At 41.3% G+C, this 23,696-nt stretch overlaps 1 protein-coding gene across 2 annotated transcripts in view; it reads left to right on the top strand.

The window, feature by feature from the left end:
* SGCD (sarcoglycan delta) overlaps window positions 1-23,696 on the top strand; it is a 160,642-nt gene that overhangs the window by 76,091 nt on the left and 60,855 nt on the right. For both annotated transcript variants that reach the window (XM_031555711.1, XM_010719032.3), the window contains exons 4-6: window positions 5,823-5,910; window positions 8,164-8,283; window positions 22,015-22,087. In XM_031555711.1, the coding sequence (XP_031411571.1) occupies window positions 5,823-5,910; window positions 8,164-8,283; window positions 22,015-22,087 (281 nt within the window). The remainder of the gene's footprint in view (window positions 1-5,822; window positions 5,911-8,163; window positions 8,284-22,014; window positions 22,088-23,696) is intronic.

Below are 23,696 nucleotides of genomic sequence, written 5' to 3'. Positions count from 1 at the left end.
GTGATGATACGATTTTATGATTCTCTGCTGCTTTCTGTCCAGTAACAAAGCAAGTAGAGCCAAAGCAGAGGGCAAGGTAGACTTACGCTATCTGCCAGCAAATGTGCCCTTATCTGATAGAAGATAAGTTTTGGGTGAAGCTGTTTATCTTTTTGTGTGCTCAGCCCAGACAAGCTACAAGTTACGTCTCGGTTATTCCAATCCGTTTCATCTATCCCAGTCTTCACAAGGAACTCCTGTCAGGATTTCCCAGTGAGCTTTTAAGAGAAGAGATTAAGCATTATACAAATATTAGTTGAGTATCTTAAAATAACAAGACTCTTGGGGGGAAATTTAATGTCTGCAGCACCACTGTATGACACTGATTTGATCAATTTGGATGCGCTGTTTGGAAGCAGATTAAATCACTGCTCATCCAAGGATTTATGCAGGAGAGATGTTTGCAAGTAGTTTAGCCCAGTGCCTACAAGAAGAAGCTGCACCAACACCAATGGTTTTTTTTCTTCCTTGGGACTAAACCCCCTCTCCTTGTTTGAGGCTCTGTGTTGTCCCTCCCCAAGGAAACACAATCCAGAGGGATATGCATCACTGCTGTTAGCTCTGTTATTAGTACTATTATTACATGTTGCAGTAATAGTAAGACTATTTGGATCATAAAAGGAATGCATTTGTTATAGCCCCTGCAAATAGCTATCAGCAGCTCTTTAAAACACCACTCAAGGGTACAGAGAAGTGGAGGGGCTGTTTGTGGCTCTCAGCCAGGTGAAGGAATGCTTCTGCTCTCATTGCAAGCTGCCTGGTTGGTCTCCAGAAAAGGAGGTTTTGCCCTCTGACAGCCCGGCTACATAGAGAGCAGAGAGGTTCTTCTGTATGTCACTGAGAAAATGGAGGTTGAGTGGCATCTCCAGACTGTTCCTCTCCAGCTTGGATGAAGCTTTAATATTTTATTTTTTCTCATTACGTTTTTCAAGCCAGCGGGAAATTCAACATTTTCATTATTTCCACAAGCTTCATGTGCGATTACTGTGCAGACTCTTTGAATCCATAAGATCAAATCAAAGCTATTGCTTTTAACCACCCAAGATAGAAGGACATTGATTGTGATGCATTATTTTTAAATTGCCTGTTAAAATTTAAAGAGATTTCCACATATTTTGAATAATTCCCTAAAACATATGTTATTGAATTTCCTTAAAGACTGCACTAGCTGGGATTGCTTCAGCTGCAAATGAGGGTTGCCAGAGTGTTTTTTCTCTTTTGGTCTCTGATCTATGCAATTTTAGCATCTCTTCTAAAAGTGAGCCAGAGAAAAACACCCAGTGAGCTGTTAGGGCTTGTTTGCCATGTGTTAAGCCTAGCAATCAGTTGATACCTTTTGCAGTCTTCTGTGTTTTACTGATTACCTCCCTGCTTAGTGGTTAAGCAAGCTACACTGTTTTGACATATTTTTTGAACTATTCAAATCCTTCATTCTGCAGTGTATGCTCAACATTTTAATCTATGAAATAGGTGCGGATGTGGCTGTTTCTTTTCTGTATACAAACACTTGTGTTATGATTGAGTCTGCTACTGAAGAAGTGTTGATGTAATAGGCAGAATGATGAGTGTTTGCTACGTAAGGTTTCCTGCAAAGGTAAACAGTAGGTTTGTGGTGGGCTGGAAATGGAGAAATAGTCCTCAAAGGATCCCAGCCTCACCTGTTCCCAGAAACTGAGGGACGTGGTTAGTGAGCATGGGTATAATGGGTTGATGGTTGGACTTAATGATCTTGGTGGTCTTTTCCAATCGTAATGAATGTATGGTTCTGTGAATGGAATCGTGACCCAGTGCAGGGTCAGCATCTTGCAAGGAGAATGCTTGAAACATGTCAGAAGCAAGTAAGAAAACTTGAAGAAAGAAAAGAATGTATCCTATTCCCATCAATGTCTGTAGCTCTGTTTCTCCAGCAGAATGATCCAAGTGAGCACTGAAAGAACCTGTAATGTAAAATGGTGTCAGAAAGGAGTTACTGCTAATTCAATTTGCGAGTTGCACAGGCAGTTAAATGAAAGACTATGGTTCAGTGCAATGCCACAGGATGACTTGAACATGAGCTATAGCTCTGCTAACGCTACAGCAGTGAAGTTCATAGATGGCCATTGTAAGGAGATTACAGTTTCAACAACCAAATCCAAGTATGAAGAGCATTGTAATCCAGGCACCTGGACTCGGAGCAGTGCTTAAGACAGGGGCAGGGAAACCTTAGCATAGTATTTGTGATAGAAGTGAAGAGCAAATGACAGAAAAAGAGATTTCTCAGCACATCAGATAGCATGCAGGCAGGGAAATATGTGGGATTGTTGTGTGATCTGAAATACTAGATTTATTTTATCAAAAATATGCTTTCCTGAAGAATTGAGTGGAACCGCTTTTAGACATACAGATAGACAAACAGAAAAAGATTCTTTTTTCTATTTTTCTAAACTCAAAAGAGCATTACATCCAGTTTTCAGTTCATTTCAGTTTTCTTTGCATCATGTCCAAGAGTAACATATGTGTAATTTCTTTGATATTATTTATCTAGAAAGATTCTGACCTGGATTATTGCCCACTATACTTCAGAAATGTGGCATATCTTGTATATGTGACATGTACTTGTAGTGTTATAAATACAGTCATGGCTATTTATTGCATGCTCATATGCTGACTTTAGATCTGCAAAGTCTGTGATTTCGACACACATACTAAGCATGCCCCAGAAAGTCAGAATGTGGTTTTCTTGGTCCTTTACAGGCACTGAGGGCCATGGGGTAGTGAGCATGGTGGTGCTGGGTTGACAGTTGGATTAGATGGTCTTAGCAGTCTTTTCCCACCTTAATGATTTTATGATTCTGTGATGCCTTATTGATCTAGATTTCCATTTGCTGAAGTGCACCAGAATGACTTCATGTCACAGTAACATGAAATGCTAAGAGAATTTAAAGGTTTCCCCTTTTCAGTTATGATTTCTAACCACTTTAAGAATGAATTAATGCTTTTGTCTATTAATTTGTGTGTGTGTGATTGAAGGAAGCTGGCATCATTACTAAGCTTGCAGTGGGAAAATGTTTAAGAGTTCACCACGTAAAATATGTCATGTCGTTACCTTTGTAAACAGGAGATGATGGACACTAAATCTCCAGAATTTTCAGCAAAAGGAAATGTTTGGGGTTTTTTTTCATCTATTTTCATTTCTTAATGGAAGAAGAATTATGGAAATGAGAGCAGGCATTGCATTAAGTACTTGAAATGGTCTTTCTCTGCAGACCAATAGAAACATAACTCTTAGAGAAATTTCGTTTTTTAGAAAGCTGGATGAATCTGAGCTCTGAAGCAGTGAATGAGATGACTGTGCTAGGATGAACATTTCAGGTTCTGGTTATGTATTTTAAGTCTTCTTTAGATGGATTATCATCTCTTAGCTCATCTTGTAAGCCTGCTTTGGGGCAGCCTTTTTTCTGCTACACTTGGCCTATATTGTAGTGCTTCTGTAGCGAATCTCTTGTTATGCAGATCAGTAGCAGAGTTTTAAAGTTAACCAGTCCCGGGGTTTGAATGATTTTTCCTACCTTAATTTGGCCTAGGAGGTTTCCTGGCCTTTTCAAAACACTTAGTCTACTTGCTTAACTCCATAAAAAAGTCAAATGGTGCAAGTCAAAAACGTGACCTTTCTGTGCTACAGAAGCGTTCATAGTGATTACAGTCCCATCTGCGACTCCAGATTATGTATGTTGTAGCTATCTGTCTTTAAAATATCTTTCATCTATACATGTAAAATGAAAACGTAGCAGTAAACTGCTATTTCTGGTGGTGTTCAAATTAGGTTCTGTGGTCAGGGCTGCAGAGAATTAATGTCAGAGGAAGCAGGTCTTCACGTGAAGCCATCTTTTTTACTCTGCCATTAACCATATAATAGTCATCAGCATTAATTCCCAGGCGCTTGGTAGAAGAACCCAAAGTGAATTAAAAAAAGCAAAATCTTTAGCAGTCACTGCTAGTCGTATTTGTCCCTGCTCATTGCAGGGGAGTTGGACCAGATGACCTTGATGAAATTGTCATGAATATTTGTGCACATGCAGCATTGTTTGGGGTGAGTTTTATAGTTTTATTTTCACTGCTGCAGGGAACTCTTTGCCCAGCAACTGAAGCTCTGGTGCATGATTCCAAAGAGTTCATCCCTGTGCTCCTATTAAGCTTTATATGCAAACAGCCTAATTCTTTTGCCGTGATCCAGAAAACATCTATACAAATATTAATTATACTCCTTATAAATTTGAGAAGCAAGGAGAACATGCCTGACCTACACACCCTGTCCTGAATGTTCATTCTTAATGAAAAGATTTTGAAACATTGGGATGAAAGCACAGTGTAAGAAGTGCACGGGCACAGAATTTTCATCTCCTTGCTGTTTTTCTTGCTGTTGCACCCCCTCTACTAATCCTCTGGCTTAGCTGATTAATGAGTTTATTCAGCTGCCTGCTTTAGACATTGCAAAGAACTGCTGGCAGTGAATTTCTACCTCACACATTAGACTTGTGGCTGATTTAGGTTGGACTCACCCCATGCTAGTGCCCTAGGTGGCTAATAGCCCTTGAAAATCCAGCCGTGAGGACTGGGCTGCCTGGAGGAAACACAGATTCCCAGGTGTCTTGGATGTGTTTGCACACAGAAGGAGCCAGATGGTTTTCACTGTGGGTTTCCTTTGGCTTCGCTCTGTGGGAGAAGTACCTGAATCGGATGGTGCCAGGTAGCTGCATGACTCCAGTGTGTTAACAGCTGCTCTAGCTCCTTTCCCAGAGGTGCATTTAAAGCATAAATGTGAAAAATAGGCAGAAATTGGTGTGGTCAAGTGAGGAGTGGGATAGGCTTCATGTCTTATTGCATTTAGTGGGCACACAGGGGATGAGTTGATGGTTGATTTGATGATCTTAGTGATCTTTTCCAGCCTTAATGTTTCTATGATTCCATCTCCAGACCTGATGGGATGAGTCTGGTCTGAAGCATCCCAGTCTGCATGGTCCTGGTTCTAATTGCTGGATGGCTCACAACTGCTTTGGGATCAAAAGCACTTTGTGCATATTAGCAAGGTTTTCTCATTCACAGCTCCCTGGGCACAGAAACACATGTCCATGCATGTACATAGTGTTGGAGTCATCTGAGGCTATGTGCAATATTGCAGGTTTGACTCTGAAATGCACTGCTGTAATCAGCCTCCCAAAATACCACAAACTTCATGTCAGGTCCAGCATCACCTGCACATCTTAAGATAGAAAGCTGGGTGGCACATATTGGCAATAAAGCTGACTATCCCTAAAACATGGGTAGTCTTTGGGATGTTTTCTGAGCCAAACAGAGGTGTGGACTGTGGCTTTATCTTGGACAATAAACAGAAGCATGGAAAAGCAGGGAGATTTGGTGCTTAGGGTCATGGATTAGTGAGCAATATTGGTGGGTGGACAGTTGGACTAGAGGATCTTAGAGGTCTTTTACGACCGTAATGATTCCATGATTCCACGATCAGGAACTAACACAAATATAAGGAGTCTCAGCAAACTCCCCTTGCACCAGTATGCTTGTGTGCAGTGTGGAAAGCAGCAGGAAAGGAAATTTGCCTGTCTCTGGGCACCTTTGACTGCCACATTTGGTTAAGCTCATTTCTATTCTGAGTTACATCAGTACTGTGCAATGATGAGACAGGCACAGATCAACACAAGGGCACAAAGCAGCTGAACCTGTACCTCACCCCATCCCTAGCCATGCAGCTGTCCCCATCTCACGTGCTTCCTCTTGTGGTCTCGTTCCAGGGCAACCCACTATACTTCCAGTCTGCCAGAAACGTTACAGTGAACATCCTCAATGAGAAGACAAAAGTCCTCACTCGCCTTGTAACAGGTAAGGAGGGGGAAAGGCTGCATGGAGTTGTTACGGAGAGATGAAAGCAGGTGTGTTGTGGGATGCTGCACTGGCTTCACACAGCTCGCCAGAGGGGAGCCCAGGTGTCTTAGTGAAGAACAAATGGAAACTTTGCTCTGCTTTGTAGAAACAAAGGTAGAGACATGAAAGCAGTGCTAGAGAGAGGCAGCTGGCTGCTGCTGTCTGATAACGAAGCAGACCATCGTTTTCATTTGAAAGCCAATCCAGAGACAGAAAGGTTAGCTGTACAACTCCGGGGTCAAGAAGAACATATGCAGGCTGACATCTCTGTCCTAGCAGGCGCAGGATTTTCCTGAGACTCTTTTAGCTTACCTAAGATCTTGGGAATGCTGCTGATCGACTGTGGCTGGGTTTGGACCCTGAGCAATTTATTGCTTTTTATGCCTCTTTCAGATTAAGAACACTGATTCTCCTAAGCATTAGTGTGTTTGAAGGATAAATGGGTGTTTCATAAGTCCCCAGTGCACTGCAGCCTTTGAATGGACGCATGTGTAATTTGGGTTAAAAGAGTTTAAAATACTAATATGTATATATGATATAGGATAGGTATTTATTTATTGAGATTTGTCTAAGGACTGGGAGAAGTATTGCTGCATGGCAGAGCCAGTAATCCATAAACATGCTGTTTCTGCATGAGGTTGAGTTGTTTGATTTCCTAAATAACAGTTTGGCTTCTAGTCACAGTATTAAATAATTAAATATGCCACATCAGAAAGCAGTGGTTTAAGTGTCATGCATGAAAATTGCCTGGAGGAAGGGAATAAATTCAACCCCAAACTCACAGATTCTCACATTCAGAACTTGTTTAGTTTGTTGGTTCTGCATATACTTACAAGAGGGAATGAGGTTCCCCTAAGCAGGAGAATTCAGGAGAATTTGGAAGGACGCAGTCAGTGTGATGTCCCTGTTGTGATGTCTTGGACCCTGAGAGCATTTCTGCGCTTGGAATAGCTTTGGTTCACAAGTGGAGGGAAGATGTGGTCCCACACAGCATGTGCTGCATTGATATGGAGGCAGTTAATTAGTGAGATATAAATCAAATTTAAAACTCAAAAGTATTTTATTTTCTCAGGATGGCTGCAGGGTCTTCAAGTGTTTCTGCAGAATCAGATATACAAAGGTCTCACTTTTCTGTAGTCCAATCAGTCATATGAATCTGTGTGCTGTGATGCTAATATAGGCAAATACTGGGTACAGGTGGGGTTAGAAACTGCCTTGAAGTACTCACTTTGGCGAAATGAGACTCATCAGGAAGGTGGCAGGAGTAAAGCTAAGACCAGTCACTTTCTTGCATAGTAGCACGTTGCAGGGAGGCTGGGATTTGTTCTGGGCTGTGTGGGGCTTTAAGATGGCAATTTGTGTGAAGCTTAGCTGAGGTCAGGTACCAGAGAGTCTGCTCTTTGTAGTGTTTGAGCTACAGATCTGCACAGAATTGCTGTTTGGGCAGCTGATGTTTATCAGGTTCCATAACGGCACACTTTGCCTAGAGGCTCTCAGCACTGCACTGTGCAGCAGCCTGCAGGAGAAGCAGTGAAATTAAAATAAGAGCTCAGAGGGAAAGTTTTACTCGTCTAAAAACTTTCTGAGATGTGGGAGACCATGCTCTTTGTTCAGCCTACACGTGGCTCGTTCTTCTGCAGGGTCAGGAGGGCAATGGTCCCAGGGTTGACCATCCTGGAGGGGTGGGACTAAGCTTAAACAGCAGCTTTGAAGCAAAGCACTCTTGTAGTGTTGCTTCTGGCTGCTGTTTTTTTCTGGTTTGTGTTGTGCTTGCTTTTTCCATTGGACTATGCATGACAGCAGTATCGTATTTAGCAGGCACAAAAGTGAGAATCTGCTACAGTGCAGCACCGATCCAAGTGAGGTGAACCACTGCTCTCCAAGTGTAGCTGGGTGCAATCACTGTTATTTGTGGTTCTGTCTTTGGTAGAAATGTCCCAGCTATGCCAAGCTTAATGGCAATTTAAGGACATACATAAACATTAAATAACATCATAAGTAGAAATAGTTGAAGGTTATTTGGATGCCCTTTCCTATGGAGTGGTCACCCTCTGTAAAGCACAGGCGTTGCTGCTTGTTGTATCGGATGCAGGTTGTGTCTGCAGAGCTATTAGAGTCATCTCAGCAAATGGGGTTATTAAATGTATGGGGACTGCTAAGTGCTTTTCTTCCACTTTCACTCAAAGCTTATACTAAGTCTCTTCTCTCTAGGCCCCCAAGCAGTGGAAGCACACAGCCAAAAATTTGAGGTGAAAACCCTCTCTGGAAAATTGCTGTTTTCTGCGGATGACAACGAAGTGGTAGTCGGAGCAGAGAGATTGAGAGTTTTAGGTAAGAGATTACTCACTAAATCACTTTTTTAATATATACCTCTTCAAATTTTGGAATAGTTTTGCCTGACTTTCCTTCACGCTTGTGGAAGGTTTCTATTGGATACAAGCTGTTCACTGTCTTTATTGCTTTGAATCTTTCCCAGACACATAATGGTTAGGAGTTTCTATCTGAGGAGTTTCTTAACTTGCACAACATATTAGTTCGCCTTTTGGAACCAGTAAAACAACTTTAAGACCAGCTTTGGAAAGTAGATGACTTAATCTCTTGGGTCTGGGACAGTGTGGGTTCACTGTACCAATGCTTCCATGGCTGCAACCAATATCTCTGTGAAGAGGGAATGTTTTGTATTTGTAATCTCCCGCTCATCAGCAGCTTCTCCTTCATCCTAAAGCAAACACTGAGGAGGAGACCTGCAGCGGAAAAGTCAATATGAATTAAGATCCTGTATGCATTCTCTGAATACTTTGCTGGCCTTTATATTGCTTAAGCTTTTCTTACCCAGATGTAAGACCATGTTGCTCATCTCTGAGCCATCTCCAGCTATGCTCAGGGATATGCTTAAATGTCCCCTGCATGGGAGGAGAAACCTGTGTTGTCAGTGCTACAGCCTCCTTACTTCTCTAGTAAGTTCCTGAAAACAGAAGGATCAATGAAGGAGCTTAGAATGATATGTAGTATTTTTAATTATTGTTATTTACTCCGTATTAGATGGTGTATTGATAGTTAACCAGAGACTCATTTGAGTTGGGAGGGCCTTTTGAGGATCACCTAGTCCAATTCCCCTGCACTGAACCCTATGTATATAGAAAGGAGCTTAAAATGAGGGCTGCAGAGTCTGGGCATCATGAATGAGATTTCATATCCAACGCTTATTTTTTCGCTGTTTGATATGGTGCTGTTCCAGATGGTTTCCTGTTTCTAGAAAGGGCAGTTGTAGCTCTTTCAGATTGCAAGTCACTGTTGGTACACAGTGGGCCGGTTTAGTCATTAGGTATACCAAAGTTAGCTGAGCTTTGTGGGATAAAGGCTGAAAAAATTTGCAGCATCTTTTTCAGGAGAAAACTTTGAAAAGGACCATTCCAAATTAATGCGGTGTTTCAGAGCTGGGGAGTGTTTGTCACAATCCACGTGTACACAAATCCCCTTATAATACACGGCGCCCTTCTGAACTCCCAAATCATGCAGCCTTTGTGCAGGGCAGATGAATTCAAAGAGCAACGATCTTAAATGAGAAAGATTAATGTCATTGATTCTTTGAAAAAATACAGAAACTTTTGTTTACAAGTCACAAGTACTCCTTTCCAGATTACGTACTTGTAAAAACATTGCTTTTATTTGCTTTCTGCTCTGGAGAAACCAGCAATTATTTTTGATAGCTATTTTGAGTTCCTGCCTTGTTTTAGTCTCCAGAATAAACAGCATCAGAAGTATTACTAACCGCTGTAGTACACTTTCATTTTTATTATTTTCAACTGTGTTTCTCAGGGTTTATTTGGCATTGCAGAGCAATCAGAAAAGAAAAGGTAGAAAGCTATCACAGATGATGTTACATGGCAAATATTTCAACGACCTTGAGCTGAAATGCTTTCAGAGTTCATGCTTGGCTTTGTTTTTCTCCAGCTTTGCTTCCCCAATCTAATTATATCTCCAAAAGTGGTTGCCATGGCTGTTTGCCATGCTGGGAAGTGTTATACCATATGTTCATATTTCTTCCAGTGCTTTTGTCTGCACTTGAGGCTAGTCCAACTTGTACTACACAGACAAGTTCCTTTGATCATTTCTCTGGTGTTTGGGATCTCAGGTGCTGCTGGTACATGTCTGCTGACACCTATCTACACTATGTAAATAATCTCGACTTGCTCTTGTTATGGCTGAACACGTACTTGTTACAGAGGGAAGCGTGTGTCTGCAATCTGGCATGAAAGTCATCTTGCAGAGGTTAGAGCATCAGTTGTTGGACCTGTGGCTAGCTTTTAATCTTGTTAACAATAATTACTGTTTTCTTTGTGTGCTCTTCAAAGTGGATTCTGAAAGTTTGTTCTACAAAGTAATGCTGAAGCCTTGACATGACAGAAGAGAAGCTTTGTTTTTTTGAAATGGACTCTGCACAGAGTAGCTAAAGGGTTTTTCATCATTAGCAAGGCATCGAAAAAGGGAGGAATATACAGCATTTTGGATAACAAGCAGATACAAGTAGGACATATGTTGCATTTGATGAGGCTTCAAAAATTGCACTATGTGGATGCAAATAACCAAATGAAAGTGCCTTTTATTTCTGTTTGGGATTTGTTGCTTGTTGTTGTTGTTTGGTTTTTTGGGGGAAGGGGCAGGCAGGAAGGTGTTATTTCTGATTTTTAACCACTAAACAATACAGAAAGAGCTGATTCTCTTTGTGTGCATGATGCAGGTGGGACTACTTCAGTGCTTGTATTTGGTTTAGTGGATCCCTTCAAATTTGCCATCATAGGTGAGACTGAAAGATAACGGGAACTTCTGTTTGAGGACAGGGACATCTCTGAGCCCTACAGCCATGGCCAGCTCTGATGACATCTGTAGACAAGGTCTTCCAGAACCAGCACAAGTTCCCATTGCTCTGCTCAAAGCCCAGCAGCTGCCTTGGCCCAGCTGACTCAGAAGGAGCTCATGATTGCCTGTAAAAAGCCATGTGGAAACTGAATCTTCTGCCAAATCTGGCCTGCCCTTTTTATTCTAAGCTTACCTATGGGTGCATGCGATTGCCCAGCCGTCACCTCCACTCTTGTCAGGGGAGAGGATGGCAACGCATCATCACTTCTAGCACCGCCTGCTTTTACAGTCCTCCATCCTGCAGAATTTGAGCACGTCATCATTTTTAAATGATACTACAGTAGAACTCGGAGCAGTCCTCATCCCTCTGAACCACAACTACTTGTTTGCTTTTGCAGTGTTGAGATCTTGAAAGCAGATTCTGCCGCCACTCTTCCCCTGGGACAGCCCTGGTGGTGCCTGCTTTGGCAAGGAACAAGTAGACACAAACTCATGCCTTAGTCAGTATCCCCTGTGGGCTCATAAACCCATACGGTCTGCATTATGGGAGATGAATGAGCTGCTTCTAATTGAATTTCTATGTGGTTTGTCATACAGCGATTCTCCTTCCCGGCTCCTCCCCCCATAAGAATTGAAACACGTTCAAACGGATTGAAAAATGGTTCAGAAGAAATTCTCCTTTAACCAAAGAGCATTAAAATTAGCTTTAATATTTATTAATTACTAATTTTATTTAATAAGCATGTTGAATATTACTGCATTTATAAACAAAGGACAATCATAAAGCATTATTCTGACTGTTAATTAGCTCTATTTATTCTCCAGATTAGTTTTTAAATATGCCCTCTAGATGCCACTTGATACTAATTAACAGGGTTACATTATTATCTCTATACAAAAGCATTTTTAATTAAATCTAAAGCAATTTAAATTAGCTCAAGTTTTTACAGAAATTAAAATCTGGTCAGATGCTTAATTTAGCCTTATGAGACAACATCTGATGGCATGCCAGTGTCGGTTCTCCCAAGGGCCACGACATCTTTTTTGGAGATTATTTCTTGAAGTTTGTTTTCAGGGAAACTTGCCAGTATACTCTGGTGTTTAATATTTATGATGGATTTATAAGCCTTTTTTTTTCTTTTTCTTTTTTTTTTTTGGTCTAAGCTTCGTAGGGAATCCACATGCATTGCAATGAGCTGAGCTAAAAACAGCAAAGATGTCTTCCTGCAGGCTGCCTTGTTACACATCAACCACACTTTTTAACCATTCTTAAGATTATCTTTCTTCCTTATGATAAGGATAGGAGGAATCACAAAACCACAAAATCCCTTACCTCCAACTGATGAAGGCATGGATTGCTCCCCGAATGATTCCAACCCTGGGTGCTTGGTAAATGTGATTCTCAGTATATTTTTTCTTGTAAAATCATGCAATAATAACAATTTGGTTATGTGGAAAACCCTAACTTGAGTAGGGTACCCTTCATCCTCCAGTGTAAGTACAGCAGGAGCTCCTCCACAGATATGTGACCCACCCGCCCCACACATTGCAGCCCTCTCCAGTACCATGGCTGGCTACAAGATGCCTTTGATGTTGGAACCATAGACCTTGCCAACACTTTTCATGCCCTCCCTTCAAGTAACCAACCAGTAGCTGCACCTTTTATTCATAAGCACTGAGTTTTAGTACTCATGGAAGGATTTTTTAAAAAAGCATTTGCAGCATTTTTGCTTTAAATGGGAGAAAAACGGCGCTTAATATGAGTGTGGTGAACTGATTTGTCTGTGCAAACTTGCCCAGCTGTCTCAAAAGCTTCACGTACACAAACATCTATAGAAAGCCTTGAATTAGCTTGAAGGGAGGAAAAGAGAAATCCTGCAGAACTGCTGTTGCAATACCAGCCTGGTTAGAGAACTCTGTTCGCATTTCCTCAATATTACAATTTTTGTAGCTTTGTGGCATATTCTTTCTAGCTTATGTTTGCTGCAATATTTACAGCAGAGTAACTCTAATGAGTTCAAGAGTAGTTGTATTTCATGAAAATAATCTGCAAAGCCATTTGACTGGTTCCAGTCATTTTAGAGTGTGGTGTAAGCTAGAAATATAACAACTTACCACCCATTTTTGCTTCCTGCACCCTTCTTGCAAAGCGATTATTTATGGGTCAGAACATGCACAGTTGCCCTTTACAGCAGCCATTATGATTTCAAAATGGTATTTTGCTGATTTGTTTATGGCAGACTGAGTAACTGTTGTAGCCAAGTGTTGAAATCTGAGCAGAGCCAAAGAGGAAACAGAGCTTTCTGGCCTCAGCAGTGTGTCTGCTGCAACTCCATGCCTGGAGATAGATGGCAAGCTTCAATCTTTGTGTCTGGGTTTTCTGCATTTTCTTGATAAAATGTACCCTTTCTATAGGTCTGTAGGTAGTTCCTTCAAGGGAGAAATGTTGCTACAGTACTCATTTGTAGCAGATATAAGTATTTTTTTACTGCAATCTGTTTCCTGTGCAAAAGCAGCAGAAAAGTTGCATCTTGCAGCTGACTCCGTGAGGGCTCGGTGCAGCCGAAGCACTGCTGTGGCTCCGTGCTGTGCTTCTGGAAGCAAACATTGGACCATCAGTGCTGTGTCAGATGCCTTTCCCAGTTCCTCCAGTTGCAAATGAGCTCCTGCTCGCTCAGGCTGCTTCAGAGACACCTGGACGCAGCAGTTGCTCTAAGCTCCCTTCTGTGCTCCTGGCAGGAGAAACAAGTGTGCCATGACCATGTTAGCTGTGCTGCTCACGAGGCTTGGACAGGCATTTGACCTTTTGCTGAAGATGCTTGAACTTCTTCAGGAAGCAGTTATGAACATTGGCTGTTCACTCTCTATAGGTAATTAAGCAGTAGTACTAATACGCTCCTGGGGCAATTGCCAAGCTGTCATGTAGTCATTGGTCCTGCAGAAAAGGAACAGAGAATGGAATGAGAAAACTGGGGAAAGGTGCTGACAAATGCAGATAAAAGATTTGAGCACTGGCACAGGCATGGCTGGAAGCAGCCTCCACTTCTGCAGCCTTCATTCATGGCAGTGGAGTCTCATCCCATCTCTCTGCTCTCGTTGCATAGCTGTGGTGCTGGAAAAAAGTCATGTTTAGCAAAAGTGAGGAGCGGGGGAAAAAATGTTTCCTGTCAGCGATTAAAGCTACAAGGAAATTATTTTTTGGTCTCAGTTAGGAATTATGCTATTGCCAGATCAAACTAACAGGCATGAAAAAGCGATTTAATCTGCAATCAGCAGTAACAGAGTATCAATTCAGAAATATACATTTAAAAAAAAAAAAAAGTGGATGTGGTTGAACTGGATTGCTTTTTCCCCAGAGTTTGGGGTGGAAAAAAAGTCTCTTATTATATTAGGCAAGAAATTAGAATGACCAGAGCTTGAACAAGCGCGCTGGTCTCGACTGAATGCTTCTGATCGCTGTGCTGCCTTCAGGGCAATAGGTCTATTTAGGCACTGTTGTCTATTCTTTTCAACAGTGAATTCAAATAACACTGCCCTTCTTTTTCAAAAACCACTTATCCAGATTGTAAACTTGTCTTTTGTTGGGGAGAACAATGTGTGTCGGGAGGAAGAAATAGCAATACGTTGTTTTTTTTCTTCTGTTTGCTTTTGCTTCAAAGTACATTCCAGACAAAAAGGATAGCATTTATGTAAAGTGTATAGGCTTCTAGTCCAGGCTGAAACGTGTTTTCAGATTGTGTTTCCTTAATCCTGTTTAAGGAAGAAGAAGAATCATCCACCATCAGATTAATATTGATTAAATGTCACAAGGATTATGAAAGAAACATACTGCACACTCACCAAACACCAAAATCAAATTTAAAAGTGTGGCAGATTTATGTTTTATTTTCCTGAGTGCTTTCTCTAGCCTTCACAACCTGATCTGTCTGAAGCCAAAAGAACATTCTCCTTGATAAATTTCCACTGGGTATTCCCACTTCAGGTGCTCTCTGAGTTTCTTTGCAAATTTACACAAGAATGCCAAGAACAGCTTCAAAGGAGTTCAGTGATGACTTTGCTGTTGTTGACCTGCAGAAAAAGTATTGAAGGATCCCAAAACTAGATGAGACAGAAATATCCAGAGGTCAGCATAGGTTGTAGCAACTTTTCTTCGTATGTCTTTTCTCAGTTTGGATACAAGCCCTCCTGTTCTTTTCTGTTACTCCCTTTATGTTTGTCAGGGATTCAACCACTGAAGCTAAGCTGCAAGTTCAACGCGTGTCTACAGTCACACACATCAGTAAAGACCTGTGTGCTCATTTGAGATCTTGCAGCTCATCCTATTGTTTGCACGTTGCCTAGCTTAAAAGCAGGATCCATGTATTTCTCAGTACTATGAGTCAGAGAACTGCTTCTCCTCCATCCCGTGATGCTATTGGTGTTGGAGGCACAAGGAGTTCCCTTCTGGCCTGACCCAGTGCTTAAGGGTTGACTCATTCCCCATGTGTATATCTGGTGCCAAGTCCAAATCTCAAAGCTCTGGGATATTCTTAGATACAGATAGTGAAAGACAGAAAATATATTTGCTATCAGATTCTAAATAATTTGTGTTGCATCTTTATTAAAAACACCTCTGTGGATAGTGTACACGACTCATTACATAGACTGTCCTTGGACAACTCCTCAACACTTTGGCACAAAGGTATGCAGACAGACCATTGCAATCAACCATTTTTATCCAGTAGTGGAAAGAAATATGAACGAAGCTTTATGGCTTTTGTTCAGCGCAGTGGGTTAACCTAGCCATTCCATTATTGTTGGGCCCTGAAATAGACCTCATTGATTTCAGATTTGATGGGATTCAAGGGGAGCAACAGCAATTACTATGTTCATCCATTTAAAAACGTAAATTAGAGATGAATAAGGCTTTTAAAGCTAGGAATTAAAAGAAGTGGGCGCAAATCATTTCTGCCTGTATTGGATTGGATTTACTTCCTGGATACGTGTTTGCCCAGACACCTTTCTGAGACTGTCACATATTATCCCAATGAGATCTGCAGAGGACAGAACCTCATCAGATGAGTATTTTCATGTACAAATTGCTGAATGTGTCCTGATCAATAACTGTGGAAATAGAAGTAGTTTCTGGTGATCATCAGCACACTATACATTGTCTATTGACCTTAGCTAGAAAAAAAAATCAAAGCAAATCCTTTTCCTTCTCCCCTCATTTGCACAGTGCTATGTTAAGGCAGTGTTCTAAAGAGAAGATACACTTAAGCCAAACTAATCACCAAGTCTGGCACATGGCTCTGAGATCCCAATTTCATTATAAAGCAGCTCTAAAAATTTCATTATAAAACAACTCTAAAAATGTACTGTGGATGGGGCATTGTTATTTAAAGAATGCACAAACTGGGAAAATAATCTGTTGTGTAGAAAAAGTAAAATAGGAAAGTGGGAAATAGCTAGCCAAGTACATTTCCACTTGAGTGGAAACCTGATTTTTCTCCCTCTGTGTTCTGTTCACCCCAAGTGCTGTTCAGCTGATTGCCACCTACCCTTGATAGCAGGAGCACCAATCACAAGTCCAAAAATACCTGTTGTTGTGCTGTGTCTCAGCTCTTCTCCCTGTTCCAGCTGACAGCAGTGGAAGTCTGGAGCAACAGTTTTGTGCAGAGGGAGCAGTATGTGATCAGGATCTTGTCACAGGGACTGGAGCCCAGTTGTGTCTCAGGGGAGCAGGATGGGCCCTTGCCTTTGCTCTAGGGATGGTGCCAGGACAGAGTCACGCAGCTCAGATGCTTTTGCAGGGCACAGGAAAAACAGGAAGCAGTTAGGAGTGTTGAACTGTTGATTCCCTCTTTCGTCTTGCTGGATCTGTTGCTGGTTAAGAAAGTTGCATGTTCCAGTTGAGATTTTGCATCTTTCTTGGGGCTTCTGTAATCTCTCTCTCTCTCCTACAGAGTTATTGGCATCCAGCCATTGCTGAGGTCACACTACAGAACCTTTGCCTTGGTGGTGTGTTTGTAATCTGCCAGGCTTTTGTCACAGAGCTCAGGAGATTGATTGGCCAATTCCAAATAGGGATGAAGAGAGCTAACATTTAGAAGACCCTCTTCAACAGGAGACTGGCAGACCAACATAGAGATACTGAACACGATGCTTCTGCTTTGTTTCAATCTAAAACTTGATAAAAAAACAGCCTGATTTCATGCTGTGTTTTGGATTCACGTTATAAAGCAAGGTGATTGCCAAAAGTGCAAAGAGCAAGGGAGAGAGAGGCAAGAGGAGATCCAGAAGGTGGTTGTAACTCCAGCAACTCACTTGCAAACCTCAACCAGGCTTATGTCCTGGATGTGGCAGTTGGCTTCTAAGATACCTGAAGTACCAAAGAATTGCTAGGTCTTATTTGGCAGACCTGTTCTCCTGTGCTCCTTGTTTCAATTCCAAAAGAGAAAAAAAAGAAAGACAGAAAGAAAGAAAGAAAGAAAGAAAGACAGTAGGAGCGAATGAAAGAAAGAAAGAGGGAAGGAAAGAAGGAAAGAAAAAAAGAAAAACAAAAATAATCACTGAGATTGAATACTGAATGTTTCCTTGCTTAAGGTTCTTGTTTTTTGTTCTCACATGAAGTTCCCCTTCACTTTATGCATGGGGGGGGGGAAAGCATTCACTGAATGAATCTTCATGGTGATTCAGAACATTTTAGGTAGATGCTGTCATATGCTTTATAAGTTCCTGACTGATTGTGTGGAATTAAGTTATTGGGCAGAGAACCAGCTAATGGAAACACATTGATGAAATCATTTTTGAGGAACATTAAATGGAACTTAAAATAAAGCTGAAATGGCTGTATGGATTTTTCAGTCAAACTGTTTATGAACATTTATTGGTGGTAAATTAGAGAGTGTCAGAAGAGGGAATCAAGCAGGTATGGCTTTTAATAGGAGTCACTCTGATATAACTGTGAGAAGGAATAGTTTATTGCCTAGGGATGTATGATACAGTATGTTTAAGTACAAATTATATGATTGTTTTCTTCTAAATGTCTTTGGCTGTTTGCAGTTGAGCTGCCCTTAGCAGCAGCAAGTCTCGGAAGGCAAAAAATATTTTCAATACTTGGCAATGAAATGGAAATTTTATACTATGCATTTTTCATGTTGGATAGCAAATGTTTTAATAAAGGATAATTCAGGAAGCAGAAGCTGTGTTACACAATAGTAAATTTAATTTACTTTTGTTTTATGTTTTGCAAAAGGAGAAGACGGATAGAGTATCCTTGCTTGAGAAGGGAGATTGCAGCAGCTAAGTCTTCCATTGTTGGAGCTGTGCATTAGTACTGTTTGCCAAAACCCAGCATTCCTAGGTTAGGTAGTAATGAAAATAAGCCTGTGGGAATGCAAGATGGCAAAGCACCTTCTGGTCTTGCAAATCCTATTCCCACACCTTGTAGTCATGAGTTTGTCGAGTCTGTTAGGTTGTCTGTCCCACCCACTGTAAGAGAAAAGTTGTTCCTGTTTTCACTCCTCTGTTGCCCCCCCCCCCAAAAAAAAAAAGGGGAGAAGAAGAAGAAAGAAAAAACCTGTTTTTTTCTTCCTAAATGTATTTGGAACCGATTTACTGCTATTTGCTGTCATGCCAACTTTGGCCTATAGCCAGTAGTTCTTTTTCCTTTGTGTTATTTATCCTCCTAATGTGTTTATACACAGCATTCATATCCTTCCTTCACCATCGTGCTGCAATACTAAAAAACCTAGTCTTTCTAGCCTTCTTTTGTAGGGCAGGCTTTTTCAGTTCCTGCAATCAGTGTTTTCTCTCTGCACACGATCCTCAAGTGAGGATGAGCTGGAGGCTACATTAAATTAAATTCAAGGATTCACTGGTTATTCTTAAAATAATGCCAGTTTTTTCTTGTTCCCATGTTTCTGTTAGTCTTGCCTCTTCTCATTCAGCTTAATGACATGCTTGCCTTTCATTTGGCCCTGTCCTACTGCTATGAATCATGAGTAGCCCATGGCCTTTTTATGGGACGTTCCCATTCAGGGAGCATCCAGCGTGGAGCAGAAATCCTCATTTCTCTCTAAGCACATGACCTTAGATTCCTATTTTTAAGTTTCACCCTCTCTCTTCTACTCCCTAAGGCTACTCATTCATTTCACCATGACAGCCCAGTCCTCTGCAGAGCCAGGACAGCCTAATTCCGTGTCAACAGCATATTTCCCTCAAACTTTCCTTCCTTTAGTGCCAAGGCCTTTAGTAAAAATTTTAAATGAGGTCACTTCCTCCAGCCTAAAGATTTCACTTTCAACACAGTCCAACACTGATGCTGTCACTGCCTGGCTGGGGACTTCTATAGCGGTTGAGAGCCAGACTTTGGCACAAATGTCCAGTGTAGTTGAATTTTTCCAAAAGTTTATTGCCGTATGGAGGCACAGGGGGAGCTGCCGATCCCCTAGGCAGAGACCAAGGCTTTTCGTGGAAAAGAAAAAAGTGGTGGAATTGGGCACATTTCCAAATATATAATATTTCAGGTAGCAGAGAAAAGAATGGAGAATGGTTATTTACTATTTCTCACAGTCCAGGGCAGAATGAACATCCAGTGAAATCATCAGGCAGCAAGGTGAAGCAAAGGATGGCCTTCTCCAGAGCATTTAGTCCAACTGTGGGCCTCCTTGTAGAGAACTGTGGACAGGTAAAATCATTATGAGGTTGAAAAAGAGAGGTGAGAAACGTTTACCGGTGTCTCTTCAGTGGCTGGATGACAGCCGGCCCTCAGAGACCCTCAGCTGATGACAGCCAGAGCCGAGGGAGCGATGGTGTAGCCCTGGCTCCTCAGCATCCCTTGTGGCTGCTGTCCTACATGGTGACAGGGACAGGCAGCCCTGTGGGAGATCTCCCGTGCTTAAGAGGGAATAATAAGAATTGATGCTGTCAAGGCAGGTGGCATACATTTCTAATTCGTATTGAAGGAGTGAAGCAGAAAGGTTTGGAAGTCTCGTTTCTGTTCCCAGTGCATAGAGGACTCTTCTACAGATTTGGGAATGATAAACACAGAAGCAGAGGGTTTAAGGTCTGTGTGAAGGGAAAGGAAAACCAGGGGATGGGTGAAAGGAGGGGCAGCCTTTTTTATTTTCAGTCTGCATTGGAGTCTCCACTGGCTTAGTTTCCAGAGTTGCTTTCTATGTTCAAAGAGATAATGAAAGACTGGAATATTCCAGGTCATTAGAAGTATGCCAGTTCTCCTTTTCCTGCAGGTATTCTGCTTACTTGCAGATCTCACACTTAGTGTGTAAAAATGAATGAAAATTACTGGCATAAACAAAGTCACCTGTTGAGCAATGCGAGTGGGGAGAGTGGAAGAATATCTCCCTGTACCTCACCCAGAGCACTTTCTCATCTTCCTCACCTCAAAAATCATTATTTTATTATGCAATACGTGCAGGCTACATCTTTTGATAAGTTTCACTGGAAAGCTAATAACCAAGGCAATTGTGTGGATAAGCAGAGTCTTAAATTGTTTGGAAACTGTTGAGAGAGGACAGATTAGATAATAATAACCTTCATGGTTGGCAAGCTGCAGCTGCTTCTGACAACTTGTAACGATGAAGGCTTATAGTTAACTTAAGAGCTAAATATCTGTATTGGGCCATGGAATCAATTTCGATTCTCAAGTATAAAGCTTCAGACTTCAGACTGCTTTTGTCATCTTTGAGATTTTGTTTTTCTCTAGGTTAAAAAGTTGTTGTTTTTTGTTTTATAGACGTTGAGAGTGATTATTTTCATTCCTTTTTTTTCTGTTAACTCAATGGGATGGCTTCATTAATCTATTTCAGTGCAAAGACAGTGTACTCGCATCAAAGCCATGAGTGTTTCTCCCTTATAACAGTAGTTACAAAAAGGTGTTGTGTTCACATTTTGCATCGTCTTCCAATGTGCTCACAGGTAACAATTTTAATAGGACATATTAAAAACAATCTCAAACATATCTAAATGATCCCAGCAGGGTCTGTAGCTGGCATTGGAAGCTTTATCAAAGAAAAAAATAAGGACATTAAAAAATGCCATTGGTACAGTTTGCGTGCAGACACTGAAATTGCTGTGAGGAGCACAGATAATGAACAGCTAGTTGGTCACAGTGCAAATGCATGTAAGGCTGCAGGTCTGGATGTAGGAATGTAGGTCAAATTTGTTCCCTGGGTAGGCAACTATGTTCTAGACAACAGGAACATGAATTTCTTGTTCATTGCCATGGGTAAGACAATATCATTCATAGATGTGGTAGCACTGAATGTTTCAATGAGAACAATAAGTGGCATAATGCAGCATGGAGTATTAGTGACACCCCCTGGGGACAGCTGTGTCCAGTGCTGAGGTCTCAGAATGTTTTTGAAGGGGAATGGGTTCAGAAAAGAGCAATAGAAATTCTGGAAAACATGAATGATTCGTGTTCACAGAATAGAAAGCCCTAACATTTTGGAGAACTGAAGAAAAAGCTGAGGTGGTTGGGTCATCATCTGTAAATACCTAGAAAAGAAAGGTGAAGATCTGTGTTCATGCAGTGCCCATTGGTTGGCATGCAGTGACATAAGAACATTTAGCAGAAGGAACAATTCCGATTAGATGCATATTTTAAAATTAGAACAATTAGACAGTGGAAAGGTTTATTTTATGAGCTGTCTTTGGCTTAGAACTGAAATTTGGAGAGCACATTTTTTCTAAAGAGACACAGCATGGCTCGTTCATGGACCTGATGCAGAAATGACAAAAGCACAGCCTGACCTGAGAGATGCTTGTAGTAATTGAGCCAAAATTTGGTTTTCCTTTGAGAATCTCTCAGAGCCCAGCAAAAGAAATAATTTCATGACATGCATCCAGGTTCATTAGTGAGAGATGTAGCTGCATTGGTTATTAAGGAGGTATCTGTTCCATGCTCCCTGCATCAGCTGGGTCAGCAAACACTTCCCATATTCAGGACACAAATTTTACAGTCTAAAGTGCAGCTTACAGGCAAATTCCCAATTGTAATTGAGACAACCGACTTCAGATGATAAGGATTTAGCTTTTCTTGGGGACAGAAGGGGTGTGTGTGAGAGAGAAATGGGGTCAGGCAATGGGGAAATGGGGTCAGGTTAAAATTGCACCTAGGTATGATTTGACAATCACTCCCCTGATAACAGCTTATAATGTTTACAATTTGTCTTCTGTTTTGTTTTGTGATTTCAGGAGCAGAAGGCACAGTGTTCCCTAAATCTATAGAAACTCCCAATGTCAGGGCAGACCCCTTCAAGGAACTAAGGTAAACTTTGGAATATGGTTTAACGGTAACTCAGTGGTGCCTTGCTGGGCATCATTTCTGCTTTTGCACAGGAACTTGGGGCTTTGCTTTGGATGGCATCACCAAGGGGATGCCATGGAAGAGAGGGATCTTCCATGTTTATGTCTAATATGACAGAGCTAAAGGCAACCGTGGGTGATGAGAGCACCATTTCTCCTGTGTAACACACTCTGCTTATTTTGGGCTCAACCTTTGGAAAGAAAGAGAAAAATCTTTCTCCTGGGTGTGCAGGGAGGTACTGGAGTCTGTGCTGAGTCACAGGGTGTAACAGCACAATGATAATGCTCTCCAGTGTTGTCTGACTTGCAGAAATGCAAACCCTTCCTGATCTACACCAATTCTAGCTGTGCATGCATGTCACTGCTGAACCTTGCAGTTACCATTTGCTGACAGCAGGTATGAGGAGAACCAGTTTTCCCAAAATCTAATTGATCTAATGCTGGGCAATGTATTAAAAAAAAAAATGTTAAAGTCTCTACGTGTTAGTTTGGATGATTGGTCTCTGGAAAGATATGGCCTAATCTCCTGAAATCTTCTGACTGAAAGGGCTGTAGGGGGTTTCTATCAGTATTCTAATTTTTCTTGCTTAGAAAAAGAGAGAAAAAGAGGGGAAAAAAACGTGCATGTCATCTTGTCCTTAGATCTTGGGTTGCAAATACTGCTTTCCTGGAGCATACTAGGGGTGAAGCAATCTTTGGACAGCTGAAGTTGTGTTGTGAGCTGGGAAACAAGCTCTCGTTATCTCTCTCTGCTGTGATACTGGGAGAAGAGATGGCCCAGCCTAGATTACCATGAATAGTGAGCAGCATCCAGGCTGCCTTCTCTTGTGCATATTGCTGTCCTTCAGTTTCTCTCCAGAAGCACTCTTATTGTCCCATTCTGCACCTTGAGGACCACATGTCAGACCAAAAGTGCAGCAGCGGTGTGAGTCAGTTCATGGTTAAAGTTTGTTCTATGAATGGTGACATTAACACCACCTTGTATTTTTTTATTTTTTTTTCAGTCTCAGTTTGCATTCTTTTAAAACAGAAGAAATGGGGTCCTTGCTCAGTTTGCCACACAGCTGCTGGGGCAGTTCCAGGGTCTGCAGAGCACTCATGGGTTGTGATGACATGTGGGTGCCAAGGGCTTAATGGTACAGCCCATCTCAGCAGAGATTTCCAGCAGGAAAAAAAAAAAATCACAATCATGGTTAAAATGTCCATTAGCATCTAAATAACTTAGGCAATCAGGTCCTGTTACTGGTAGTGATTTAGGTCCAAGTTTTTGCTTGCTTAGGACTTTACTAAATGTAGGAGTGGACTTTCATCTCAAGAAATGTAAGGTGTTGCATTAAAGGGGGCAGATGTCGATTAAAGTAGCCTTAATCTGATTGAGCGTGCTTCTGTTCCGTAGAGAATTAAGCAAAAGGAAATTGAAACGAATTAATGGTGGTATCCATGCAAGGAGTTGATATTTGATCTGCTTTAAATTCTTGTGATTTTACTTGCTCTTGTAAGGAGCTGCTGGATATTTGGCTTTCTTTGAAATTAGTAGACTGTTTGAAAAAAAATCCTTTAAAAAACTTTTT

The sequence above is a fragment of the Meleagris gallopavo genome, chromosome 15 (assembly GCF_000146605.3).
Source record: "Meleagris gallopavo isolate NT-WF06-2002-E0010 breed Aviagen turkey brand Nicholas breeding stock chromosome 15, Turkey_5.1, whole genome shotgun sequence".
NCBI lineage: Eukaryota > Metazoa > Chordata > Aves > Galliformes > Phasianidae > Meleagris > Meleagris gallopavo.
This window is presented reverse-complemented; position numbering and strand designations above follow the sequence as displayed.